This window comes from Pipistrellus kuhlii, unplaced genomic scaffold, assembly GCF_014108245.1.
Source record: "Pipistrellus kuhlii isolate mPipKuh1 unplaced genomic scaffold, mPipKuh1.p scaffold_m20_p_2, whole genome shotgun sequence".
Classification (NCBI taxonomy): Eukaryota; Metazoa; Chordata; class Mammalia; order Chiroptera; family Vespertilionidae; genus Pipistrellus; species Pipistrellus kuhlii.
Window position 1 is genome coordinate 184,711,504 of NW_023425515.1, and position 27,928 is coordinate 184,739,431.

A 27,928-nucleotide genomic window follows, 5' to 3' on the forward strand; every position below is an offset into this window, starting at 1 on the left:
CGGTGGTGCTCCTGGCTCGGTTCCTATCATCCGAACAGCCGCTCCCGGCGCCCAGCCCCGGCGTACGCAGATCACTTCCGGGTGGAACTCCAGGGTCCCGAGCCGCGATTGGCTAGCTGGGGCACTTCCGGTGGCCAGGTGCCGCGGTCCTTGGGCAGGAGCAGAAAGATGGAACTTGGCGCCGGCGCCCGCGTTTGTTCCCTCTCGTGGCTGCTGCTGCTCCTCCCCTCGCTCGGCTTGGTCGGCGCCAGCGGTCCCCGCACCCTAGTGCTGCTGGACAACCTCAACGTGCGGGAGACTCATTCGCTTTTCTTCCGGAGTCTGAAGGGTGAGACGGGGTCCGAGGGGGCGGCGGGTGAAAGCCTGAGTTTGGAAAAGGTCCCCCAGCCCGAGGGCAACGGCCATCCTTCCTCGCACTCGTTTTGCACGAGCGGGCCGCCAAGGTCTGGCCTGGCGCTGGGGGTGAGGGGAGGGCTGTCGGGGTCTCAGCAGCTGTGGTTTCCCTCAGCCTCATCGCCTCTTCTCCTCCTGCAGATCGGGGCTTTGAACTCACATTTAAGACCGCAGATGACCCCAGCCTGTCTCTCATTAAGTACGGAGAGTTCCTCTATGACAACCTCATCGTCTTCTCCCCCTCGGTAGAAGGTAAGGGCTGCGCGTCACCCCCACAACCGGGATGGTAGGTTCAGGACCGATCTGTCGCTTCGTTCTGGATCTTGGGGCATGTTCTGGGTCATGGGATGTGTCACTAGCCCTGGCCACAGCTGCTGCCAGTGAAGAGGAACGTGTTAACTCCGATCCTGGGCCAATGAGGGCTCAGCTCCCTAAAAGACACAGCTGAGGGTTGTAGGGTCAGGTGTTGGAGCCTGGGCCCTGCTAATCTGAGAAGTGAATTTTCACTGTGAAGCCACTGATAAGAAAGATGGGGAACCCCCTAGCGGGGCTGGCCCGGGTGGAAGGAGGAGATGGCATGCTGTTAACAGGGCGTGCTGTGCTGTAAAGACTCTGTCGCAGTTGAACTTGTGGATTCATAGTTCTCAGGCTGAAAAAGCCTGGCAGTGATCTAGCCTGGCTCCCTGTGTGAGGCTGGATGGATAGGTCTAGACAGAATGAATATCTTTACTTCAGTGTTCCTGTGACAGAGAGCTTAGCGGCAGGCAGCTCCATCACTGGACAACTCTGTTACGTTCTTATGTTAAATTGGAATTTTCCTCCTACTTCCTACTTTATTTATTTTTTGTTGGGGCGGGGGAGACGGGGTTTCTTATACTCCTCAGGGCCTCAGAGTGGAGGGCTAATGCTTTGATTGCAGGCACAGCCTTCACGTAATCAGAACTGGTTCATCTGATTCTTCTCCAGACGAAATACCCCAGTTCCTTTTCTTTGGCTGTTTCTCTTTGTCGCGCTTTTTGGGGAGCATCCAGTCATTCTCTTCTTTAGTGGCTTCCATTTACCTTTTCTCCGAGGGCTCAGGGTGTCCCTGTCTGGGGTAAGACAGGACTACTGTTTCTCCCTTCAGCTGAAGAAGCTCAGGAAGTCTTTCGTTTCGCTGGCATCTACTTTATTCTCTGTAGTGTCTGTGAGTTTGGATTCAGCGAGATCCCTGAAGGATTTTTCTCTGGGCTCCCAACAGTTACCATGATTCCCCCACCTCCCCTGCAGAATGTGCCTTTGGTGTTGGCTTTCCGGAGGCAAGCGTAGTTGGGTGGAAGTGAGCCCAGGTTGTACGAATGGAAATCTTCAGGTTGCTGGGGGCGGGGGGCAGGGTAGGTGAGTGGAGTCTTCAGCTGGTTAATTGGCGTTTGCCCAGTTTCTTCTGTGTCTGGAGCTCTGAGGGAGGTCCTCACAGCGACAGAGAGCCTGCCCCTGAGGAGTTCTTTCAGTCCGCCTTTGAGGCGGTAAGAATAAGGACCTGAAATGAGATGCCAAACCCTGGGTGTGGGTGTACACGGTGGAGCGCAGGAGCCGTGTGCTCAGGAGGCAGAATGGGAGTGCCGCTGAGGAGGAGGGAGACGGTGGGTGAGACGGGGAGAAGGTGGAGAAATGGGTGGGAGAAGGTAGGTGTCAGAGAGCCTAACAGTGTTTCCCAAGTGTTAGTCAACTTCCCGTACCTCCTTCATATTTACCATGTGCCATATCACCTGTGCTAACAGTGTTTTTCTTTAAACTGACTTTTTACAAACTTTAAAAGGAACCCAGTAATGAACCCAGTATCGCCACGGAAATGGAGTTGGTGTCACCCGGCCTTCGGGAGGAGGCAGCTGTAAATAGGTCACCTGCGGTGCTGAGGTCTAACGGATTGTGTTCCCTGCGAAGGCTTTGAGCCCGAGGCGTCTGTCCTCTTACAAGAGGAGATGAGAAAGTGAGGGACGTGTTAAAGCCCAGAATCAAACTGAGACACTCTGACAGAGGAACCCTCTCTCTCTGAGATTTGACGTTATTTAAAGCTCTGCCCCAGAATGGGTCCCACACTTTGGGAAACATGGCCGCAGTCCTCCGGGCACTCCTGGGAGGAGGCTTGTATCTGCTGGTGGGGGTCAGGGTCAGGGTTTGGTCCCTGCTCCAGGGGCCCTTCTATGGTCCTGGGACCACCGTTAGCCCTCAGGTGTGAGAACGCTGGCTGACTTCTGTTGCCGAGTTCAGTGGTTCCTTGCCCTCTCTGGATCAGGACGCTTCCAAGTTGAATTCAGTAAAGTAATGACTACAGAAGAAGGGTCTTCTGTACCCCAAAACCAGGGTCCCTTTTTGTAGGTAGGGAAATGGGCTTAGAAAAGTGAAGGGATGCCTAGATCTAAGCCCAGGTGTCTCCATTTCAGCAGCGGCACTCAACATTTTGGACTGGATAATTCTTCATTCAGAGGGCTGTGCTGTGTACTACAGGATGTGTAGCAGAATCCTGGTCCCTCTACCACTGGATGGCAGTACACACGCCCCTGGTGACAACCAGAAATGTCCTAAAGCGCTGTCCCTAAGGGGACAACTGTACTGTAAGGAACTGTCCTGCTTGTCTAAGGCTGTGGCCTCCGGAGGAGAGTGGATGATAGCTCTGTAAATGTAGTTCCCAGATCATGTTCCTCTGAGCCTGAAGGAAAAGGAAGGTGCTCTGTTTTTGTTATTTATGTGAAAATTACCAATTTAAAGAGGGCCATTCTCATATCTGAATATCTTTACAGCTAGTTTTGAATGCTTATGGCACACATCTGACCAAATTGACCAAAAAAGGATAATCTCACAATTACGTTGGAAATTAATGACCCTTTTTAGTGATCACTTTTTTTTTTTTTTTTTAAGCACAGTATATGAAGTGGCTCTGTTATGGCTACAATGAATATAAACCTGTAGGATTTCAAGAAAAAAACTCTATTCCTGTTGTGCAAATGAGTACTAGTCTCAGTGATAGACTGCATCATTCTTAAAGTCAAAAGTGCTCTTTCTCAGACAACTTCAGACGGAAATGAAGGTGATGGGCTCTTGCAAACCATGTTAGGTGACTCCCAGAGTGGCTCTGAAGGTGCAGGCGATGAGTTTGAATGAAGTTGTTTTGTGGAATGAGAAAATGCAGCATTTCTAAACAAGTATTTTATATAGAGGCCTGGTGCATGAAATGAGTGGGCGTGGGGGTGGGGGTGGGGGCCCTCAGCCCAGCCTGTGCCCTCTTGCAGCCTGGGACCCCTCAGTGGACATCCCTCCTACAGTCTGGGACTCTTCACTCCTTACTACATGCCTGTTCGCTGCTCCTTAGCACTGCCGTGGAGGCGGAAGAGGCTTTTGCCACCACCACTGCACCCACCAGCCAAGAGTCCAGCTTCTGGCTAAGTGGCACCCCCCGTGTGGGAGTGCACTGACCACCAGGGGGCAGCTCCTGCATTGAGCATCTGCCCCCTGGTGGTCAGTGCTCATCATAGCACTGGTTCTGATCAGTTGGCCGTGATGGTCACTTAGCCTTTTATTATATAGGCTAGAGGCTCGGTGCACAAAATTCATGCACAGGTAGGGTCCCAAGGCCTGGCCAGCAATTAGGACCAGTCGGGGCCTTCCAGCTGCCTGCAGGGCCTTCTTTGTTCTGCGCTGCCCCCAGGTGGTCAGCACAGGTCATAGTGAGTGGTCCAACTCCTGGTTGATCTAGCTCCCGAAGGGACAATTTGCATGTTAGCCTTTTATTAATAGGATTATATAGACTAGAGGCCTGGTGCATAGAATTCATGCAAGGGGCTTGGCCCCCGCTGCAGTAGCAGCTGCCTCTGCCACCATCTGCCGTGGTTTTTATCCAGAAAGTCATCTGGTCTAATTAGCATATTATGCTTTTATTATACGTGTAACTTGAAGAGTGTATAAATAACTTGACAACTGTAATTGGTGGGTGTTTGACTGTTTAATTTATACTTGTAAAAGCTGAATTCAAGCCATTTTTGGATCATCACACTGGGGGAAATGGGAGAATTGCCTTGTATCAGGGCATATATGGTAAACATTTCTCTCGTTTTGGGCCTCCAGAGGGCGATATTCTGTTATTGATTGTGGCTGGTCTGCTCCCTTCCCTTCCTCCCCATCTCCCTAACCCCCTCCCATGTCAGAGGAGCAATGAGAGGAACCTTCTGGATCACTGAGTCTGGTACTTTTTCAGATTTTGGAGGCAACATCAACGTGGAGACCATCAGTACCTTTATTGACGGTGGAGGCAGTGTCCTGGTGGCTGCCAGCTCAGACATTGGTAGGTCTGATCTCAGTTCTGGTGCTTCCCCCATTTCTCCAGGAAGCTTGGAGAGCTTTACAAATGGAAGCTGCCAGATTGTCCGTCACTGGGTGGTCCTTCCCAGGGAGGGAGGGAGGGAACTACAGAGCCATCTAGTCCCTCCTGGCCTGTGACCAGAACCAATGAGATGCAGGCCCTTTTAAAGGCTGCAAACCGGTTTTCTCTGTTTTTGTTCCCTTCCCCTCCCCTCTTGATTTGTGGTGATTCTTTCCTTAAAAAGAGGAGGCATGTAGGGAGAGCCTAATGGGGTAGAACACAAAGCATTGGACAAATTTTTGTTTCGTTTACTATTTTGGAAAATTTTAAAGATACTTAGAAGTAGAAAGAACCATAAATAATACCTGGCTGATCTTGTTTGACCTTTTTCAGTATTGACAGCTTTTCTTTTTTTTTTTTTTTTAATATATATTTTATTGATTTTTCATGGAGAGGAAGAGAGAGATAGAGAGTTAGAAACATCGATGAGAGAGAATCATCGATCAACTGCCTCTTGCACACCCCCTACCGGGGATGTGCCCGCAACCAAGGTACATGCCCTTGCCCGGAATCGAACCCGGGACCTTCAGTCCACAGGCCGACGCTCTATCCACTGAGCCAAACCGGTCCCGGCAGTATTGACAGCTTTTAAGAACCACATACGGGGACGGGGGATGGGAGGTTGGTGAAGTGATGATTAGGAAGAGAGAAGCCTTATAAGCCGGGGCTCGTTCAGGTCAGGCTTGTGGAGGTGGCACTCTGCTTCAAACGGGTCTTGTGCGGAGCCAAGGGCACTGTGTGTGTGTGGAGGGAGAAGGCCAGGTGTTTGTTGTTGATTTTTACCAGGCTGTCCTAGGCATCCAGCTGGTGATGCTGCAGGGCCCTGGGTTGATTGGGAAAGTGGATCATAAGGATTCCAGGGCAAGTGACATAGCTTGGCCCGGGCCCACCCCTGAGGGCTCAGCGAGGCATCTCTTGGGTCCGCGCAGGTGACCCTCTTCGCGAGCTGGGCAGTGAGTGTGGGATTGAGTTCGATGAGGAGAAGACAGCTGTCATTGACCATCACAACTATGACATCTCAGACCCTGGCCAGGTAATTAGACCATCACCTTCTAGGTTTAGTCCCATGTAGTAACCATCGGGAGTTGGGAGGGACCCCTGGCCATGGGGTGGGCACCACTCCCTGACCACCGGCCTCCCTCTGCTGCTGCAGCACACGCTCATCGTGGCCGACACCGAGAACCTGCTGAAGGCCCCGACCATCGTTGGGAAATCGTCTCTAAACCCCATCCTCTTCCGAGGTGTTGGGTGAGTGAGTGAGGAGAGACCAGCAGAAACCTGGGGAAAGGGGTCCCTCGGTTTGGTCAGGAAACCTACCAGCCTTGTGATCATTTGAGCGTACTCCTTCCTCCAGAAGGTGCAGGTGGGACTAAGTCATAATGTAAGAGTCAAAACTTCACAGTCACAGCAAGAGGAGAGCTGTGTTTGCCTGTTACGGAAGTAGGACTCACTCCTGTGGAGAGGCGGCCTTAGGGAGCCCCAGGGCCTCGGGGCGCAGTTTGGGGTCTGAGGTGGGTGGTTCTCTTTTCCTTCCCAGGATGGTGGCCGATCCTGACAACCCTTTGGTGTTGGACATCCTGACAGGCTCTTCCACCTCCTACTCCTTCTTCCCAGATAAACCCATCACCCAGGTGAGGGGCCTTTGCAGACTTGAGACCCCATCTGGCCTGATAGCAAAGCGCTTTTTATTGAGAACTAGGCAGGGAGGCACACGCTGCCGAGGCTGGTGAAACGAGATGGGGGAGGGGAGTGGGCAGTGGTGTCTCAGGCTGGGCCCGGGTTGTTCGGGTCCAGTCTGCAGTCCTCTTGCGCCAGGGGCCCAGGGGCTGCCCTTGGCCCTGGCTTTGGCGACGACGGCCTCGTGTTGCTCCTAGTACCCCCACGCGGTGGGGAAGAACACCCTCCTGATTGCCGGGCTCCAGGCCAGGAACAACGCCCGGGTCATCTTCAGTGGTTCCCTCGACTTCTTCAGCGACGCCTTCTTCAACTCGGCGGTGCAGAAGGCCATGCCTGGCTCCCAGAGGTAGATGCCAGGGGACTGAGGCCTGTGGTCTGGGTGATGGGGTCTGTGCAGAGGGGAGGACTCTGATGGGGAGGAAGAAGCCTTTTGGCTAAAAGTGTCAGAGACTAAGTATCTGTAGGTGCATTAAGGACTTCTTTGTTGCTATATTGGTAGTGGGGGCACTCCAAGTTAGTTCTGCCTTTGGGCACTTTGAAAATGGAGTACTCACTGTACAGGTGACACCCAAGCAGCGCCACCTCCACCTTTCATTTCTGTGTTCCCACTGGGAAGGAGTGGTTCTGGTGTTCCAGCCTCTGCCCTTTCCTCCCGCAGGTATTCCCAGACAGGCAACTATGAGCTAGCTCTGGCCCTCTCCCGCTGGGTGTTCAAAGAGGAGGGTGTCCTCCGTGTGGGGCCTGTGTCCCACCATCGGGTGGGCGAGACAGCCCCACCCAATGCCTACACTGTCACCGACCTTGTGGTAAGAGCTTGGAGGGGGAGCAGGGGCACCATAGGTTTTGGCCAGGTTGGCCCAGCTCAAAAGCTTTTATGCAACACTGCTGTGTTGGGCCTAAATGTGGATGGCCGCGTTAACCTCTGCCCTGAAGAGTCAGTTTTGAGATCTTGATGGCGGGCGACCTTGTGGGAAGTGCAGAAGCAGGAGGAGCTTCTCTGACTCACTTTGCCGACAGTGGGGGCACGAGACAAATGCCATTAGAATCGGGTTTGAGCCAGAGACGTGGGGGAAGGCTAGAGAGCAGTGAACGTGGAAGCAGGAATGCCCGAGAGCAGCTGGCACCCCAGGGTGGAGCGGGTTGGGTGCAGGCTTCCACTTGCTTGTGAGCTGGTGTGGATGGCAGTTAGAGGGCTTAGCCTGCCAGCTGGTATTTCAGTTATTGCCCAGGTTTTCACAGCTCCTGGGAGTTCCTGCCGGGTTTGAGTGGGGACCAGGTGCAGCCCCTCTCCAGTCCAGGCCCCTGGCTAACGGGCCTTTCCTCTCAGGAGTACAGCATCGTGATCGAGCAGCTCTCCAACGGCAAGTGGGTCCCCTTCGATGGGGATGACATTCAGCTGGAGTTTGTCCGCATCGACCCTTTCGTGAGGACCTTCCTGAAGAAGAAAGGTAAAGCACTGTCCAGAGGAGCTGCGGGAAGACGGTCCCGCCTGGCTCTCGGAGGCTAGCCGAGCAGCACTGGGAACCCCTCCTGGCTATGTGTCATCTTCCCAGGTGGCAAGTACAGTGTCCAGTTCAAGCTGCCAGACGTGTACGGCGTGTTCCAGTTTAAGGTGGATTACAACCGGCTGGGCTACACACACCTGTACTCCTCCACTCAGGTAAGCTCAGCCACAGCCCACTGAGCCGTGTCCCACCGAGCTGCGGCCGGGCCCGTCACTCTGTCCCATTGCAGGTGTCCGTGAGGCCGCTGCAGCACACGCAGTACGAGCGCTTCATCCCCTCGGCCTATCCCTACTACGCCAGCGCCTTCTCCATGATGGCAGGGCTCTTCATCTTCAGCATCGTCTTCTTGCACATGAAGGAGAAGGAGAAGTCTGACTGAGGGCCTTGGGACTCCTTACAGCATGGAGACTGGAGGGTTTTTAATAAGATTGGTTTTCCCTTTTTTTTTAATTGTTTTTAAAGCCTTGGGACAGTGGCATAGCCTTACCTCGATGGGAGATGCAGCACTGAGTACAAAAGGAGTGGGGGTCTAGGGGTGATTTTTGTGTAAGTTTTTTGTGTAAGTTTTCTCATCTCGTGCTGAGTGGTATTTTTCAAATGTGCAGCTACACATTTCTAAAATAAATAGAAACGTTACCCTCAAACTTCATCTGGCTCCCCCTGTGCTTTGCTAAAGGGTAATAACTGGACACAAAACACTAAGTGGCCTCTCTCAATTTTGCTGAAGACTAGGATGTACTTTATGAAATGATAGTGTTTCCAAACTTCTCAAGGGATAAAATAAAATTAATACACAGAGGACAGTGGGGAATTGCTGAAAAGGGAAATCTAAGGTAACAGCACTTGCCTTTATGGCAGACACAGAATTGTTTGGTTTTCAAAAGAACCTTAAATATACATTCACTTGCTTTAGGCCTGCGGTCGCCAACCTTTAGACCTCACGGACCAGCAATGGTTTGCAGAACACCAGTTGGCAACCACTGCTTTAGACAATAGCCATATTCCTAAAGAGCTTGTGCAAAATTAATATGCGAAATCCCTCCCATTGTTGATCTCTGCCCACAATTTTTTTTTTTCTTTATGGTATAAGAATCAGTCTTAAAGCCAAATAGTCCAAGGCACATATATATTCTGCAGTTGTAAAGATGCATTTAATTCTTCACAATTCCTGTAAGAAATGCTAGTCAGGAGGAAACCGGCAAGTGTGAACACCATGCTGTTCATTCCCATTCCACTGGTCATTTTAGCTCTGCTAGACTCAATGCAATAGCTGGGTGCACAGGCTGTTTTCCAGGACTGCATGTTTTTCATTCTGATACCTGAATACACTGACCTGTGCACACGCCTGCCTAGGCTCAGGGAGGATGCTGCTGACCGCTGCCTTGGCCTGGATCCTACAAGGTGGCGTGCAGGTCACCCCTCCCCAGCCTCATTTACCAGCCCAGCCAGCTCCTCTTCAGAGGTCTGTGAAGACAGAACAGGAGCGCAAGGTAGGGCTTGTGGGCAACATTTAACACCTGATCACCTTTGTAGCTAAGATCTCACCACAATTTTACCATCCATACACATAGGGGCCAAGTGATTAGTGTTTTAGTGTTGTTTTTTAGAGTTAGGCCCTTTGACTTCATCCAGACAAGGGGGTTGGCAAACTATGGCCTATGGGCCAGTCCAGCCTGCTGCCTATTTTTGTATGGCCTGCAAGCAAAAATAATTTTTAAAAACGTAAAAAACAGGACTATTTAAGTGACACATGACATTCAGTGTCCATAAATAAAACTTTACTATTGGCATGCGGCCACACTTGTTCGTTTCCACATTTAAGACTGCTTTTGTGCTACAACAGCAGAGTTGAGTAGCTGCAGCAGCTTGGATGTTTACTCTGGGGCCTTGTATAGGAAAAGATAAATTTACGTAGTCGCACCCACAATCGCACAGCCAGAGTTAACAGCTACAGACTGTGAACTTCACTCACCTTGTTCCTCCCCTTTGCCAAACCAGATACCTTCTTTTCCACTGATCAGCCCTCTCTGCCATCTTTTCTCCTGACTTTCACCTCACACCTCAGACCCATAAACCCGCCCCCCCCTCAGCATTCACAGACCATCACGACATAGATGCTGTCAAGTTCTTTTAGTAATTCACCAGCTACAACAGCCTTCCTGGGGCTGCCCTCCACGAGTAGAGGAGGAGGGCTGCTTGGCACAGCGTCTCGTATTCCAGGTTGGCCAGAAACAACATCTTCATTTTTGTTTCCACACAGCTCTTCTCTGCAAGCCGGTCTGCCAACAGAGTGGCTGCTGATTGTTGGAGCAGCCAGCCGATCATCTTGTCTAGTTTCAGGTTCTTCAGGGCTAGAGTGTGTTCGCCCCAGAGGCTTAAGTGAAGCACGTTAGCAGCTACTCGGGCAGATGGTCTCTGCAATGGGAAGGGAAGCTGAGGCTTAGCACATCCGTGACAAGGTGTTCAGCCCACAACCCTCTTCGGAAAGGGATCATTTCAAGTTCTTCCCTCCCCTGGTCTCAACCAAATTCTTCTCCGCCCTCTCTCTCCTACTTTCACCCTCCTGACATATTGGCTGCTTTCCACCCATGCTCCAGGCTCTCCCTGTTTACAGATGTGCCTGGGGACAGTGCTCCCAGTGGGCCTCCCCATGGAGGGACACAAACCGCCTCCTGCTAGGAACACTGTCTGGAAGGAGTTGTATCTCAGTAACTAGCAGCAGCCAGCATGACTGTGACCATGACAGCACACTGTGCAAGACGGGAGGGACGTGGAAGAGCAGAATTTGAGCCCTGGACTGCCTCAGCTCTTTCACTAAGCATGCCACCTGAACGAGAGACCTGCCGCTCCGTGTGGCCTCGCCTTTAGACTCCTTATAGTAACTTCAAAAAGTCCAGATCTGCTGTCTTCACATCTACTGCCTCATTAGATCTCAGCCGTTCCCATAAACTACACCTCCAACAGGCATTTCTTAAAAATGCACCTTTCTCCTCCTGAGTAACGTAAGCAACGAACGGTTGACTTGCTGGGATTCTAATTTGGTGGCTTGTCCCCCTGTTCCAATCATACTAAACTCTACTTTGCTCTCCTATACTTGGTTTTTAAAACTTTGTAAGGCAGAAGAGTTGTTGGTCACTCTACATCGGGGGTGGGGAACCTTTTATATTTATAACATTCTACACAAAATTAACCCTTTGCACTCCGCTGTCCCCTCTCAGGGGACATCGGAATTCTAGCATATCACTTGGATGTCCCCTCTCGGGACATTGCAGTTTATTAGTGATTACGGGGAATTGAGTTAATTCAACGCACGTTTCCGCCGTTAGCGTCGAGTAGCTGGTAGTCAATGTCCAGAATGGTTCGGAGTGCAAAGGGTTAACTTAAAAATTAGCCTGCTATATTTATTTGGGCAAACATGTAATTAACTCACCCCTAATGCCTTGGCAGGGACAGTCCCAATGATTTTGGGAGCTGTATGCCTGTGGGGCAGATGTTCCCAACTCCTGGTCTAGAGCTTGCCCAACACTATTTACTCTGAGGTTTCTACCTGCACAATCCCTGCAAAACCTGGGGATGGCCTCACCTTGCTGGCCTTCCGCTGCAGCAGTGATCTCACCAGCTGTCTTGCATCTAGAGGCACGAACTCGGGCAGTGCAGGCAGCTGAGACTCTTGGTAGCTTCGGCTTTCAAGGTAGACTCCATTCTCACCGTAAAAAGGGTTGGGGAGCCCGAAGATTTCATAGGCGAGTGCTCCCACTGCCCAGGCATCAGCCTTGCTGTAGTCAATCACTGCCCTGGGGCCAGGGCAGGCCGTGGACACCTGCTCAGAAAGCAATGGGTGAGCAATCACGGTGCTGGCATTTCTACTCGTGCTCCTGCATGCCACCTGATTCATGGGCTAACTGAACTCTGTCCTAACGAACCTAGAATTTTGGTGAGCTGTAGCTCAGACCCAGAAGAATCTGCCTAGCTGTCAACTTAGTGCTGACAAAACATGCATCTCCCTGGAACATTAGGGAGATCCAGACTACAGCAAAGTGGCAGGAAAGGGACTGGTGCCAAACCATGGGCCATGAAAGCTGGAGGAGCTGAGAAAATGATGAGGTATGAAGTCTTGTTCTATCAGTGGAAACACCAGAGTCGCTGATGGTGCATGACATCTCAGCGGGACTCACCTCAGGAGCCATCAGGCAGCCGTTTCCGCCCCGATCCACATTCCAGCTGGTGAAGGGCAACTGCAGGCCGATGCGTTCATCAGCCAGGCAGCAACCAAAATCCGAGATTACCAGCCAGGGGCAGCCGTCTGGGGAAGGGACAGAGGAGGTAAGCGACTGCTTCTCCAGCTTTCCTCCGAGAGGCCCTCCTAGGAACCCACTAAAGCCACCATCAAGACATGGGGGAGGGGGGCTGACAGGGACTCGGTTGGTACAGGACAGCAGAGAGCTCTCGGCAAATGGGAAGGCCAGCTACACGAATACAGAAATGCCTCTAGAAAATGAAGGCTCCCTGACAAAGCCCTCAAAGAACTGGATAAAAGTTTGGGTCAATCTAGATTGACCAGTGTTCTCAGTGGTTAGAGCGTTGGCCCATGCACACAAAGGGTGCCAGGTTGGATTTCCAGTCAAAGGCAGCCAATTGATATGTGTTTCTCACATCAATGTTACTCTTTCTCTCTCTCCTCTCTAAAAATCAGTGGGAAAAATATTAAGTGAGGATTAACAACAAAAAGTTTGGATCGCCAAAACTGGTTTGGCTTAGTGGATAGAGTGTCAGTCTGCGGATTGAAAGGTCCCAGGTTCGATTCTGGTCAAGGGCATGTACACTGGTTGCGGGCACATCCCCAGTAGGGGGTGTGCAGGAGGCAGCTGGTCAATGTTTCTCTCTCATCGTTGTTTCTAGCTTTCTATCCCTCTCTCTTCCTCTCTGTAAAAAATCAATAAAATATATTTAAAAAAAGAAAAAAAAAGTTTGGATCAATCTAAATAATGAAGTCATTGGACCTATCCCAAGGCTGAAGGACTGCTCATACTTTACTCAACAGCGGGTGCTTGGCTCAAATGACCTCTAAGGGCCCTTATTTGAACCTGAAAACCCAAATCCAAACCTAAGAATCAGGTGCATTAGGAATTTGTTATTTGTAAGTTATTTGTAAAAGGATTCACACAGACTTCCTTTAACCCTTTGCACTCCGAACCATTCTGGACATTGGCTACCAGCTACTCGACGCTACTTTGCGGCGGACACGTGCGTTGAATTAACTCAATTCCTCGTAATCACTAATAAACTGCAATGTCCCCTGAGAGGGGACATCCGAGTGATATGCTAGAATTCCGATGTCCCCTGAGAGGGGACAGCGGAGTGCAAAGGGTTAAGAAGCCAGTTCCTGCCCTAGCCAGTTTGGCTCAGTGGATAGAGCATTGGCCTGAGGACTGAAAAGTCCCAGATTCAATTCAGGCCAAGAGCACATGCCTGGGTTTTGGGCTCAATCCCTAGTAGGGGGCGTGCAGGAGGCAGCTGGTCAATGATTCTCTCCCATTGATGTTTCTATCTCTAACTCTTCCTTCCTCTCTGAAATCAATAAAGAAATATATATTAAAAAAAAAAAGCCAATTCCTCTGATAATTTAATTGCATATTTATTCTAAATCTAGATCAAAAGTGATCAGATCTATGAACTACTTTACAGTATCCCCAAATAATTAACCATCCACCTTCTACTTGAATGCTTCCAGTGATGGGGAACTCATTATTTCTAGAGGCATCTGGGCTTATATTTGGATGGCTTTCAGTTTGGAAATTCTTATATTGAGCTAAAGTCTACCTCTTTTACTTTAATGGAGAAAACTTCCACCACTAGGGTTGCTCTGTAAATGGGCAACAGAAAGGAACTTGGGAATGTTAATCACTCCACAAATCCCACAGAGAATGAAAGCTCCCACTTTGAAAAACAGATTGCGCATGTCTTTGTACAGAGCTAACTATAGATACAGCCTACAATAGGACATAAAAACCAAAGAGGACCCATGTCCCCCGACCCCCGGAAAGCTGCAGTGGGGCGGGCACCTACTTGCATCCAGCTCCACAAGGACGTTGTCAGATTTCAGGTCTCTGTGTGCGACGCCCTGTTGAACCAGATGATCCACTCCTTCCAAGAGCTGCAAGATCATCACAGTGGCGAGGCGGGGACTTGGGGTCTTCACTTGAAGGTACTGGCGCAGAGTACAGGGGTAGCTGGTGGAGAAGGCGACGGAACTTCTATCATGCACGGACACTTGTGAGCATCTTATTTATTACTAGGATGATGGACTTGCCTCTTTTTCCTGGAGATTTTTTTATTTCTTTTTGCCCCAAGTATCCTTTGTTCCCACCCACTATCCTGAAATTGGCACGAGCCAGGCCTCACGTGTTGAAAGTTAATAGTATAGATCTCATTTTCTTAAAATGTCCATGACTGCAGTATTCAGGGGTTCAGAGGGGGAGAAGAACTGTGTATGTTAAAAAACAAACAGCCCTAGCTGGTTTGGCTCAGTGGATAGAGCAGCAGACTGTGGACTGAAGGGTCCCAGGTTCAATTCCGGTCAAGGGCACATGCCTGGGTTGCAGGCTCGATCCCCAGCAGGGAGTGTGCAGGAGGCAGCTGATCAAGGCAGCTAATCAAGGCTTATTGATGTTTTTCTTTCCCTCTCCCTTCACACACACACACACACACACACACACACACACACACACCGAGAAGGCAGCCACAGAGAAGGACAAAGTCAAATGCATTAAAAGCACTAGGTGTACCCAGTCATGTGGCTCAGTGACCTATGAAGAACCAGAATGATTCTGTTCTCGGACAAAGCACATGCCCAGGTTGCAGGCTCAATCCCCAGTGGGGGGCATGTGGGAGGCAGCTGACCAATGAATTTTATCTCATCGTTTATGTTTCTCTGTCCCTCCCTTTCTAAAATCAAAAACATACATTTATACTAATAGAGGAATATGCAAACTGTCCATGATGCTGTCACAGTAACAGTAACGACCAAACAGCAGGCTGGCGGGGCGGTTAGTGAGGGACGACCAAACAACTGAACAGCAGGCTGCATGGGGCAACCAGGCCAGCAGGGGGGTGAGGAGTGGGGAGGCAGAGGGGGGCAGTTAAGGGCGATCAGGCCGGCAGGCAGGTGAGCAGTTAAGAGCCAGCAGTCCCGGATTTTGAGAGGGGTGTCCGACATCCCCTGAGGGGTCCGGGATTGGAGAGGGTGCAGACTGGGCTGAGGGGAACCCCCCCACCCCACCCCCCCCGCCCCACTCCCATGCACAAATTTCATACACCGGGCCTCTAGTCTATAATAATCTATAACAACAACAGCATAATATCCTAATTAGACCAGACGTCCTTCTGGATGAAGCTGGGGCTGAAAGGGAAGCCTGGGTCCTGGGAGCCTGCCAGCACCCAGAAGGAAGTCTGGGTCCTGGGTACCAAAGGGAAGCTGGTGCCAGCAGCTGGGGGAAGGAAGGCCTACCTACTCCTACATGAATTTCATGCATCAGGTCTCCAGTATTTTAAATAAAAGCACAAGGTGAAAAGTCTCTTCTAAATGAAGAGATTCTGTTTATGGAAACTTGCCCTTGGCATGGCCTTATCTCCCGCTTCCCTGTGACCCTGGACTCCTGGTGCACAGAGGCAGGGACAGCGCCCACTCACTCCAGGTCCTGCCACACTCCTGCACTTACTTCTTCATAACGAGGAAAAGCGTCCACCCGTGGCCCACGCCTTCGGGGTAAAGACGTGGGGGCAGCACATCTGGGTAGTCGACCAGGGCCCCTGGCAGCAGTGGGACAGACGATGTGAAGGCGCGGAAGACCCGGATGATGTTAGGGTGAGGAGCCAGTTGCTTCAGACCTCCCTTAGATTTTCTGTTTCAATCAAAAAGGACAAATGTTATGAGCCCAGTAACAGGTAACAAGAGTTGGAAAGATAACGTAAGGCCACAGTAAATACTGCCATTCATTTATCCACCATTTACATTGAACATTTACTACAGATCTGCTATGTTACAGATGCAAAGTCTGGTGTTAGAGAAAAAAACCATTAAGGTGACGCATCACATTTGATGAGCCCAGATAAAAGCCAGTCCTTCTTTCCATCCATCCTTCGTCCACCCATCATCCCATGTGGCAGATAGTTGTTAAGAGCACCTGGAATGACTAGTCGTCTGAGTTTGGATTCCAGGTCTGCCACTGTACATCCTTGGCCAAGTAAACTTCTCTGGGCTCAGTCTCAAGTACAGGGAAAAAGGTAGTAGCATACCTCATAAGGTTGGTAATACTTGTAAAGAAAGGACGAGCATCTCTGTGATTCCAAGTTCTCGCAATAACACTTGGTGTGGAGTATGAGCTCAATAAACCTTTGTTGAATGAATGAATGAATTCAGACAGTTGGGGATAGAGTTGTCACCTAACTGCCCTCCCTGCCCTCTTTCTCCAGGAGGGCAGTTAGGTGACAACTCTATCCCCAACTGTCTGAATCCATTCATCCATTCACTCACAGTCTCAACCAAAGACGACTGGACTAAGGGTAACAAGCCTGGACACATCAGATCCAAATGGCTGACAGGAAAAGGGAAGGGGCTAGGTAGAATCTCTCTGATGCAATGGAGCTGGTGAAAGGATACATGAGATGTGCTTAGGCCACTGGAAGCCAAGGAGGTGTGCAAGCCAAAGGCAGGCAGGAACACAAGAGCCATGGGGTAAGAAATAAGAACACCGGGTATCAGAGGACAATGGAATAGAAGCCCAGAGACATCAAGACAATTCTTAGGGAGCATGACGCCTGCCTGTCCTCAGAGCTGCCTCGGTTCCCGAGCTCTGTAGGTCCAGCTATTGTGTGGCTTCTACTGTTCTTTCTATTCACTGGGCTCCTGCTCTGTGCAATCAAGAGTCAAGGAGAAACCAAGATGGCGACCTAGGTAAGCACCTAAGCTGCCGCCTCGCACAACGATTTCAAAACAACAACTAAGAGACAGAATGGACATCATCCAAAACCGCAGGAAAGCTGGCTGAGTGGGAAATCTACAACTAGAAAGAAGGAGAGAGGCTCACGGATTAGGGGAGCCGCAAAGCGCTGAAGTAGGGAGACGCTCGCGTGCAGAGAGGAAGGGCGGCCGAGTGCCTGGCTGGCAGGAGGGGAAAGGAAGCCCCTGACTACACCGAACCCCAACCCCGGCCGAAACCCCATGGACCCGGGCTCATACGGGTGGAGTCTGGACTGTAGAGAAAGGCACCCCGAGACTCAGAGACTGGGAGACTCGGGGGAGCCGGGAGCTGTAAAAGGCAGGGCCTAGAGGCGCCCTAAAGGCGCTCACAAGTGAGTGCATGCACAGAGGTCTGACTGTGGAAGTTGCTGCAGCCTCTCCATAGCGGAACGAGTCAGAGCTCCATACCAGAGACCCAACCCAGTTCCAGGCGAGCCCCTGGGGCACCCACGCTCTTACAAGGGAAATCTGAACTGTCAGGCAGAAACTCCGGGGAGCAGCGAAAGGCAGAGGTCTGAGGCGCTCACACAAGGGCAGGGCTGACAGGAAGCCTAGACAGTCAGCTCAGCCCTGAGACTCTGCCCCATCCAAGCTGAGCACAGAGGCTGTTGCAATTTTGCAAGTTTGATCCTATAAGACTGTCTCCAATATAGAAGGTATCCCAACATAGACACAGCTGATACTCACATCCAATTGGCCTGGAGGTCAATTCCTCCCAGTGATAGCAACAACAATTAAGATTTAACTACAACAAGGCTGTATACACAGTCTACAAAGGGGAGCACCAAAAGTGTCTACCTCAGGTAACTGGGGAGGCTGATTCACTGGGCCATATAGGACATCAAGCACACAAAGCCACCCTACCAACTCAGGGAAGCAGCGAAAATGCCAAGACAAGGAAACAGATTTTAAATGAAAGAAATGGAGGAGAACAAAAGACTGGATATAGAGTTCAAAACCACAGTTATAAGGTTTTTAAAGAATTTCCTAGAAAAGGCCAATAAATGTAATGAAACCCTCGAGGATATAAAAAAGGACCAACTAGAAATTAAACATACACTGACTGAAATAAAAAATATTATACAGAGACCCAACAGCAGACTAGAGGAATGCAAGAATCAAGTCAAAGATTTGGAATACAAAGAGGCAAAGGACACTCCTCTGAAGAAGCAAAAAGAGAAGAGAATCCAGAAAGTTGAAGGTAGTGTAAGGAGCCTCTCGGACAACTTTAAGCGTACCAACATCAGAATTATGAGGGTGCCAGAAGAAGAGAGTGTAAGATACTGAAAACCTATTTGAAAACTTCCCCTATCTGGTGAAAGAAATAGACTTACAAGTCCAGGAAGCACACAGAACCCCAAACAAAAGGAATCCAAAGAGGATCACACCAAGACACATCATAATTAAAATACCAAGAGCAAAAGACAAAGAGAATATTACAAGCAGCAAGAGGAGAACAGTTACCTATAAAGGAGCACCCATACGGTTGTCAGCTGATTTCTCAACAGAAACTATGTGGCCAGACGAGAGTGACAAGAAATATTCAAAGTGATGAATAGCGGGAATCTACAGCCAAAAATACTCTACCCAGCAAAGTTATTATTCAGAATTGAAGGTCAGCTAAATAGCTTCACAGATAAGAAAAAACTAAAGGAGTTCATCACCACCAAACCAGTATTATATGAAATGCTGAAAGGTATTCTTTAAGAAGAGGAAGAAGAAGAAAAAAATAAAGATAAAAATTATGATCAACAAATACATATATATCAACAAGTGAATCTAAAAACCAAGTGAATTAAAAATCTGAGGAACAGAATAAACTGGTGAATATAATAGAATCAGGGGCAAAGAAAGGGATTGGATTGATAATTATCAGGGGGAAAGGGGTATGTGGGGGTTCAGGAAGAGACTGGATTAAAACTGTACACCTACGGATGAGGACAACGGAGGGGAGGTAAGGGCAGAGGATGGGGTGGGAACAGGGTGGAAGGGAGCTACGGGGAGAAAAAGGAGAAACAATTGTAATAATCTGAGCAATAGCTGAAACTGGTTTGGCTCAGTGGATAGAGCGTCGGTCTGCGGACTGAAAGGTCCCAGGTTCGATTCTGGTCAAGGGCATGTACCTTGGTTGCGGGCGCATCCCTGGTGTGGGGTGTGCAGGAGGCAATTGGTCGATGTCTCTCTCATCAGTGTTTCTAGCTCTCTTTCTTTCTCCTCTCCCTACCTCTCTGTGAAAAATCAATCAAATATATTTAAAAAAATAATAATCTGAGCAATAAAGATTTATTAAATTAAAAAAAAAAAAAAGAGTCAAGGCACTGTTCCCTTGGGCCCCTGGGGCTAGTGGAAGAACCAGGATCAAAGCTGAAGGCTGTCAGAGCCACATGGGAGAGCTCTGCCAGCTGTCACGGGAGTCCAGAGAAGAGTGGGGCTGGGCTGGGAGACGTGCATGTGGGTGTAGGAGCAGGACAGGAGGCTGTGGGGAGGGCAGCCCTGTATAGCTAATTGCATGCAGAGACAGAACAGTCATGGAGGAGCTTGGTGCCTTGGGGAGGGCAGTAGGAATTCAGTATGGTGGAGTGTAGCTTGTAAACGGGACAAGATCTGAAATCAGGGGGTCCTAGCTGGTTTTGCTCAGTGGCTAGAACATTGGCCTGTGAACTCAAGGATCCCAGGTTCGATTCTGTAGAAGGGCACATGCCCAGGTTGTGGGAATGCAGGAGGCAGCCAATCAGTGATTCTCTCTTCCTCTCTAAAATCAATAAAAGTGTATTAGAAAAACAACAATAAAGAAATCAGGGGGAGTGGGGTGGGAGAGGACAATGGGAGAGAGGGGGAAGAAACATATGTAATACTTTCAACAATAAAGATAAAAAAAATAAATAAAAAAAGCAATCAGGTGGGAGAAGTAGGAGAGCAGATGCAAAGGGCCAAATCTGGGATCCCTAGATGAGCAAAGGCCAGTAGAATACACCCAGGGCTCTCAGGGAAGAGTTTCTCCTGAGACCGCGTTAGATGTCACCTGTACTTTAGTACAGACCTTTGGCCATATTCACCTAACCGTTCAACAGACACTCACTGAGCTGTGGGGGAATGCAGGAAGCAAAACTTGCAAGTCCTGGCCTCAGAGAGCATCTAGCACAGCTGAAGAGACTGGGAATAAATAGACACACTCCTCTATGATTTACAGTCTGATGTGATCGCTGTGATGAAAAGGAACTAAGGCACGGTAAAGGATGGAGAGTGGCAGGGACTGTTTCATGAGAAGTCTGGGCAGGACTCTGCAGCAGGGACATCTTAGTGCTCACAGCACCCTGTCTGCAGGCTGAAGCTAACACCATAATATTAGCCCCCCAAAGGCAGCTGACGGTGTGGTCCACTTTTCCCCACACAGGAATCAGGAGAAGAGGACAGTGCTGAGCCCACAGACCTGCCAGACCCTCAGTTATACTGGTGCCTTCCAAGCAACGCAAGAGGTTTTCCATGTACATTCCCGTAAGTCCCTATTTCTACCTTCCTGCTCTGACAGAACTAGGTTGGCAAACCAATCCTTCAGTAAATCACCTAACCTGCAGCAGCCCCACCTCCTCCTGATGGTCTGCAAATATTACAGTGAGCACAATTCCTGTTGTCATAGCTCAAACCTATGGACACGGGTCTTACGAGCCCCCGTCCACAAGGCAGCTGCCCACCGCTCCTCCGAGGGCACTGCTCTTTTCCTACTGCTTTGCCGAGCTAATGACCAGTCATCCTTCAAAAGGCACCACGAATGCCCCTTCGCGAGGCCATTCTGAATGGCCCACCCTTGTCACGCACACACCACCTCTGGGTTCCCTCAGCACCTGAGCGTACACCATTCTAGAACTTCCCACGCCTGCCTGCTCCTGAGACTTCTGGCTCCTGGGCCTCATGGAGAACTCTTGGGGAACAGGCCACTTAACCTGTCAGCATCATTAGATGCCCTGCAGCTGTTAGAGGAAAGAATGCCACCTCTGCTGGGGCAGAGCTCAGCTGGTACAGACAGGTGGTGCTCCCCTGGGCATTACTTAGGAAGAATCAGAAATCAGATCAATTCCCTACTTCCTGAAATGGGGTTTGGGGATGGCCCTCTCTCCTCACTCGTGTGCATTGGCAGGTAATCTACAATCTTTCCCAAGTTAATGACCCACCAACCAAAAACCCATCATTAGCTGCACCATTCAGGAAGCATTTGCTATCATCCTCATGCCATGTCAGACACTGTGCTGAGTGCCGAGGACAGGTGATGGTTTTGCTCTCTAAGAACTCACAGCCAGTCTGGTGGGTGCTTACCTGTAAGTGAAGTCTCCATACTCCCCGGTCAAGGCCACTCGACTAGCTGGGACTAGCTCCTGGCTCATTGTTCTAAAAATGGCTTCGCTGGAGGAGCCGGCCTGAAACAAATCCACAATGAATCCAGGGTTATAGAGACCCAAGCAGAATGGCAAGTCCAACCCCTCCTTGTAATCCAGATCAGAACACTTATTCTTAGAATAAATTTTGACCTTCAAGATAAGCCCAGCCTGCCAAAACCGGTTTGGCTCAGTGGATGGAGTGTCGGCCTGCAGACTGAAGGGTCCCGGGTTTGATTCCAGTCAAGGGCATGTGCCTTGGTTGCTGGTATACATCCCCAGTGGGGGGTGTGCAGGAGGCAGCTGATCGATGTTGCTCTCTCATCAGTGTTTCTGGCTCTCTCTCTCCTTTCCTCTAAAAAAAAATCAATAAAATATATTAAAAAAAGAAAAAAGAAAAAAAAAAAGACAAGCCCAGCCGGTGTGGCTCAGTGGTTGAGCGTTGACCTATGAACCAGGAGGTCATGGTTTGATTTCTGGTAAGGGTTGAGGGCTCGATCCCCAGTGGAGACCTGAGGAAGGCAGCTAATCAATGATTCTCTCTGATCATAGATGTCTTTATCTCGCTCTCCCTCTCCCTTCTTTTAAAAAAAATATATTTTATTGATTTTTTACAGAGAGGAAGAAAGAGTACCTTGGTTGCAGGCACATCCCCAGTAGGAGGTGTGCAGGAGGCAGCTGATGGATGATTCTCTCTCATCGATGTTTCTAACTCTCTATCCCTCTCCCTTCCTCTCTGTAAAAGACCAATAAAATATACTTAAAAAATATATATCTTGTAAGAATCAAGTCTTTTAGGTTTTCTGAATGCAAAAGCTCTCAAGCCCTAACAAGTGAAGCTTTGATGCAAAAGGTTCAGATGCTTGTTAGCTATTAACCCAGCTTGAAAGGGCAACAGTAATAACCTTCCTTCCCCAAATCAAAACAAGAAACTGCACTTCAGGGTTCAGCATGAGCTTATGGCTCTTTTCCACCTTAGACTTGGATGTGTGCTCTGGGCAGGAGAAAGAACATCAGGTCTTGATGAATTTTCTAAGCCCACCTATGTAATGTCAAGGTAAAGAAATTAGTCTCAATAGACCAAAATCTGTTTTTGTGGGGGGAATACCGGTTAATAACGCAGATTTTTTTTCAATAGATGGAGTTACACATATGTTGATATATATGCAATTTGATATGTATGCTCTTTTGCTATATTGACAGCAGCTTCAAAACTTCATGTCAAATTTGCTAAAGGTGTTAACATCATAGATATTTTTATGCTTAATAATGTCGAATTTCGTGCCAAAAAGAGCACTTGTGGGAAGTTTTAATTCATTACTTTATTTTGAAGAAAAGTGCTGCTAAAAAGTTATCATATACGCCAGGAAGTTTATGGTGAACATGCTCCATCTCAGGATACTTGAGAACGCTGGTTTAAATGCTTTAAAAATGATGATTTTGATGTGAAAGACAAAGAACATCTCGGTCAACCAAAAAAGTTTGAAGACCAACAATTACAAACATTATTGGATGAAGATGTGTGTCAAGCTCAAAAACAACTTGCAGAAAGATTAAACATCACTCAGCAAACAATTTGATTGTTTACAAGCAATGGGAAAGATGTTAAAGGAAGGAAAATGGGTGTCACATCAACTGAACTAAAGACAAATGAAAAACTGAAAAGTCATTAGTAAAATGTTGCTTCAATGGCATGAAAGTCTTTTTTACATAGAACTGTGACTGGTAATGAAAAGTGGATTTCATTTGAGAATCCCAAATGCACAAAATCATGGGTTGATCCAGGTCAACCATCAACATCGACTGCAAGGCCAAATCGCTTTGGAAAGAAGACAATGCACTGCGTTTGGTGGGATCAGGAAGGTGTGGTGTGTTATGAGCTTCTAAAACCAGATGAAACTGTCAATACTGATTAATACCGACAACAAATAATCAAACTGAACCACACTTTGATCGTAAAATGACCAGAATGGGCCAGAAGATGCGGCAAAGTAATTTTGCTTCATGATTTGCACCATTGCACACTTCAAAATCAGTTAAAGACACGTTAAAAGATCCTGCCTGGGAAGTATTAACCCACCCGATGTATTCACCAGGCCTTGATCCTTCAGATTACCACTTGTACATGCACTTCCTAAGAAGCACTTCAAAACGTATGAAGAAGTGGAAAATGGGGTCTCTGAATGGTTTGCCTCAAAACAAGAAAAGTTCTATTGGAACGGTATCCACAAATTACCTGAAAGATGGGGGAAATGTGTAACTAGCGATGGACATTACTTTGAATAAGGCACTTTTGATTTTTCTCTTGAAATTATCCTGTTTTCCTTGATTCCAAATCTGCATTATTAACCGGTACACCTGGTATACTCAATAGCCCAACACCTGGAGTCCTCCCAGGATTGACAGCAGGAAGGTGACAAGCAAGCCTCTGATCTGGAGGAAAGGTGGAGGGTGAGGCTAGAGACAAGGAGTGTGCTCCTCCTTTCCAGTGAGGCAGGTCATGGGGAGGAGAAAAGATGGTGGTTAACTGTGGTCCTGAAATGAACTAACTGATCAGCCAGAACTGCCAGCTGAGAAACCACTGGTTAGGCACTTGTTACTCAAACTTTGTTTCACAACCAGCAGCATGGGTGTCACCTGGAAGCTTACTGACAGAATCTCAAGCCCACCCCAGACAGATCAGAATCTGTCAATCCCCAGGTGATGTGTGGACATCCTGCGTTTTTGAGACACAGGGCTTCACACTCCTGAACTACATAAGCAGCTGGACTGTGGAGAATCTGTCTTTTCCTGGGGAAAAGGCTTCATCAGGCCCCCTGACACTGACACTCTGAAGATGGAAGCCCGCTCTTACCCTGATGTTCCACATCATCTTGATGGCGAAGGGGAAAGTAGGGGTCTGTGGAGCGCGCCCCTCTCCTGGGGGGATGATGTCTGGGGCGCTTCCTGGAAGAAGCCGGATGCTCTTTGCCACCTCCAGGTTCTGGGGCAGCACAGGCATGGTGGCCTCATACACAGCAGCACTGCAGCCCTTGCCAATGGACTGCCCTATCAGGTACTCCTCCAGCTGGAAGCCCTGCCAGCGTCTAGTGTCCAGCGGGTCAGGGAGCAGCTTGCTCTTCTGGGTGAAAATGGTCTGTGAGGAAAAACACACTGTGAGAGAGGGAGACTAGGAAAGCTAAGAATGGGAAATGGGGGAGGGGAAAATAGTGGGGCAAGGTCTTCAGGTATGAGATTGGGAGCTGGTAAAAACACAACCAAAGTAGGTTTCACTGCTCAGCCTGGGCTCAGGCCCTCCTGCCTTCATTACTCAGAATAATTTTTCTCACACTCAGTCGCTTCACTGCCTGCATCAGAGACAACTCAACACTGAACATCGGTAGTTAAGAGGTCAGGACTTCCAATTTCTACAGTTGACACACAGATCCTTTGCTGCCCATCAATCCCAGCACAATGCTGGAGGTTTCTGGTCATGAGACAGCTCTCTCTGCAAAGAGCTTGGCAGGCAGCTAGAGGATGGCTGCCAGGAGCTGTAGATGGGCAGGAGTATGTGGCCAACAGCACCCTCTACCTGTGAAGGGGTCACTTTTGCAGACAAGGGGGTAAAATCAGGAGGGTCCCTGGAGCTGAATCATTAAATCCTAACTCTACCTCTGAGGAATCTGGTGGATTCACTCTGTTTCCAGAAAGAAACAAGAATATAATAATTCCTATGGAAATAGATGGAAATGCAGGTGCTGGTGGGGATGCAATCCCCCCAAATCAGAGTCCTTCAGGCAGCTGACATCATTTGAAGTCACCCAAGCTTCACCTCAAATCCTATCTGATGTGCTGATCCCTTTGGTTCCGTGGTTAGTTACCCATCTCTAGACTTTCCTCCTCTCACACCATCCCTTCACCTGCTTCTGAGCCAGATCAAACTACACTGCTTTCAATGTCACTCTCTTTTGTTCAAAAACCTAGCCAGTAGATTACTCAGGACCTTGTCCTGGCATTTCATATATTTGAAAACTGTATCTCCTCTTGGTGAAATATACCCCATATACCTCCATCTAAATGGAGCAGCCACTCTTCCACTATGACACCATATGGAATTTTAGTATTAGAGATGCCAGGTCTGGTGATTTTTTCCCCCAAAAAAGAAATCAAACACCTGAATTTAAAAAACTGTCAAATAATTAAACATTTTAAGTGAAGTGTGAGAAAAGGACGTGTAGATGGTAAGCTTAGGACAGAGCTCCTCGGTGACAAAAAGCCTCCATAATTTTATTAAGCAGGATTATCAAGTTTCCCACCCTTGGCTCCTGCCAGTTGAGCAATAGCAAAACACAAAGACAGTAGCAGGGGACTAGGTCAGATGTCACCTGTCATCCCAAACTAGCCAGAGCTCACACATGAGACACTCCAGTGCTGAGTAATAAGGACTGGGCCGGGAACCAGGCGACAGGGGAGAGACACTGCTTCGTCCTTAACCAGCTGTGTCCTTGGGCAAGTCACTCCATCTCCCAGCTCCACAGCCCTCCGCTGTGAACTGCAGAGGCAGCACTAACTCAGTCTGCACTCCAAGCCCTGGAAGAGGGAATTCTGCCAGCAGATGACCTTCACACTTGAACTGCAATGATGGCTCTTTCCTGGGTCTGCCTACCTGCCCTTAAGGTTTCAGATTTGCCATCCTCCAGGTCTGCAGAGCCAATCCCTTAAAATAAATCTTTGTCTATAAACATACCTATGCGTTCTATTTCTCTGGAGACCCTGAGCTATGCGGGTTTTAGTAGGGTAGAAACAGAGGTCTCTGAATTGTTTTTAGGCCGTTTTTAAAAGCCTAAGAGCCCGCTGGCTGGTGTGGTTTGGTATTGGAGCCACGATCTATGAACCAGGAGGCCACGGTTCAATTCCCGGTCAGGGCACACGCTCAGGTTGCAGGATCCATCCCCAGTGTGGGTTTGCAGGAGGCAGCCGAGCAGTGATGTTTCTCTCTTTCTCCCTTTCTCTCTCAAATCAATAAAAATATACTCCAGCCGAAACCGGTTTGGCTCAGTGAAGAGTCCCAGGTTCGATTCCGGTCAGGGGCGTGTGCCTTGATTGCGGGCACAACCCCAGGGGGGCATGTGCAGGAGGTAGCTGGTCGAGTTTCTCTGTCATCGATGTTTCTAGCTCTCTAACCCTCTCCCTTCCTCTCTGTAAAAAATCAATAAAATATATTATAAAAAGAAAAAAAAATATATATATATATATATATACTCCAAAAATAAAAAAGCCTAAAAACCCCTATATATCCACTCACTCAAGATAACTCCCCCCAAGTTAACTAAAACAGTTTGGTGTGATGTCTTCCTTTCTGCTCCTAATTTTACTTTGGCTTCAGCTGCGTCACCAACTGTCTGGCTAACCCGCGGAGGCAGCCTGTCTCGGTGCTTAGAGGCACGGCTCTTGACTACGGGTAGCTGTTTTGAGTTCAAGCATGGCATTGTGCCTCTCTGAGAATGCTTCCTTACCCATAAGTTAGGGACGACAACTACCTCAGGGATAGACTGTAACGACGTGTCATAACATTTTTAAAAATTGACACAAAGTTGCCGAAACCAGTTTGGCTCAGTGGTAGAGCGTCGGTCTGCGGACTGAAGGGTCCCGGGTTCGATTCCGGTCAAGGGCATGTACACTGGTTGCGAGCACATCCCCGGTAGGGGGTGTGCAAGAGGCAGCTGGTCGATGTTTCTCTCATCGACGTTTCTAGCTCTCTAGCTCTCTCCCTTCCTCTCTGTAAAAAATCAATAAAACATATTTTTAAAAAATTGACATAAAGCTACGAGCCATGGTGCAACAGTGCCTATAATGAGCAGCAGATCTTTCCAAAGCATGTTTGAGGAAGGGGAAACACAGGAAAACGAAAGTGAGATACTGTCCCTGCACCAGAAGACCAGTAACCCTGAAAATGAGCCTTATTCGGGGATTTTCAAGGAAAGTCCCAATCTGAGGAGGAAGGATCAATTGACTTAATTCAGGGCGTGGTCACTCAATGTCTCCAAGCCCCGCCCCCATTAGCGCCCCGCCCCAGCCCCGCCCCCACAGCGGAAACCCGCTCCGGGCCACCTGCGGGCCCGCCCGCGGCGCTCACCTGGATGTCCTGACACGCCGAGGCCGCCCGCCGGCCCTCCGCCTGCTTCTCCTCCACCAGGCCCAGCCCCAGCCCGAAGGCCAGAAAGACGGCCCGGCCGCAGGGGCCCGCGCCGCCCCGGGCCCGCACCACGAACTGCCGCTGGAGCCGCGCCGCCAGCCCCGCCACCGACTGGCGGAAGAAGCGGTAGCGGTCGGGCAGCCCGAGCCCGAGCCTGCGCGGCTCCGCGCCGGGGCCCGTGGCCTGGCCCGGGCGCTCTCCGCGACCCCGGGCCGCCGCGGGCCCCGGCCACTCGGGCCGTCCCCAGCCGTAGGTCGGGCCGGGTTTGGCCGTGAAGCGAAGCAGCAGCGCTCGGCCGAGCTGCAGGCCGCGGCCCAGCGCCTGTCGCACCGCCATGGTAGCGGCGAAGCGGGCGTCGGGCGCGCGAGTCACAACAACAACAAACTTCGGGGG

The 27,928-nt window shown here is 49.5% G+C and overlaps 2 protein-coding genes across 3 annotated transcripts; one reads left to right on the forward strand and one right to left on the reverse strand.

Annotated features, from left to right (window-relative positions):
• Window positions 1–8,620, forward strand: DDOST (dolichyl-diphosphooligosaccharide--protein glycosyltransferase non-catalytic subunit). The gene is made up of 11 exons (XM_036443803.2): window positions 1–328; window positions 535–645; window positions 4,625–4,711; window positions 5,719–5,822; window positions 5,943–6,037; window positions 6,327–6,420; window positions 6,664–6,812; window positions 7,125–7,272; window positions 7,794–7,914; window positions 8,020–8,126; window positions 8,201–8,620. The coding sequence occupies exons 1-11, from the start codon at window positions 169–171 to the stop codon at window positions 8,348–8,350; spliced, it is 1,326 nt and encodes a 441-aa protein (XP_036299696.1). The 5' UTR covers window positions 1–168; the 3' UTR covers window positions 8,351–8,620.
• PINK1 (PTEN induced kinase 1) lies at window positions 8,425–27,928 on the reverse strand. Of its 2 annotated transcripts, XM_036443801.2 has the most exons (8): window positions 27,476–27,926; window positions 24,215–24,496; window positions 21,302–21,402; window positions 15,690–15,872; window positions 14,038–14,201; window positions 12,147–12,274; window positions 11,555–11,791; window positions 8,425–10,386 (listed from the first exon to the last, which is right to left on the reverse strand). In XM_036443801.2, exons 1-8 carry the CDS (start codon window positions 27,869–27,871, stop codon window positions 10,117–10,119), a joined length of 1,761 nt encoding a protein of 586 aa, XP_036299694.1. In that variant the 5' UTR covers window positions 27,872–27,926; the 3' UTR covers window positions 8,425–10,116. The 2 variants fall into 2 exon arrangements, with proteins under 2 accessions (XP_036299694.1, XP_036299695.1); XM_036443802.2 differs by lacking the exon at window positions 11,555–11,791 and having other exon boundaries at window positions 27,476–27,928.

What these genes read in the sequence shown, in the direction of transcription:
- DDOST (XM_036443803.2), top strand. Translation starts at nt 169, where the DNA reads ATGGAACTTGGCGCCGGCGCCCGCGTTTGTTCCCTCTCGTGGCTGCTG. An exon ending in ACATCTCAGACCCTGGCCAG is followed by an intron (nt 5,823 to 5,942) that starts GTAATTAGACCA and finishes CTGCTGCTGCAG; the next exon opens with CACACGCTCATCGTGGCCGA. An exon ending in ATCCTCTTCCGAGGTGTTGG is followed by an intron (nt 6,038 to 6,326) that starts GTGAGTGAGTGA and finishes TTTCCTTCCCAG; the next exon opens with GATGGTGGCCGATCCTGACA.
- PINK1 (XM_036443801.2), bottom strand. Translation starts at nt 27,871, where the DNA reads ATGGCGGTGCGACAGGCGCTGGGCCGCGGCCTGCAGCTCGGCCGAGCG. An exon ending in AGATGATGTGGAACATCAGG is followed by an intron (nt 21,403 to 24,214) that starts GTAAGAGCGGGC and finishes GATTTGTTTCAG; the next exon opens with GCCGGCTCCTCCAGCGAAGC. An exon ending in TATGGAGACTTCACTTACAG is followed by an intron (nt 15,873 to 21,301) that starts GTAAGCACCCAC and finishes TGATTGAAACAG; the next exon opens with AAAATCTAAGGGAGGTCTGA.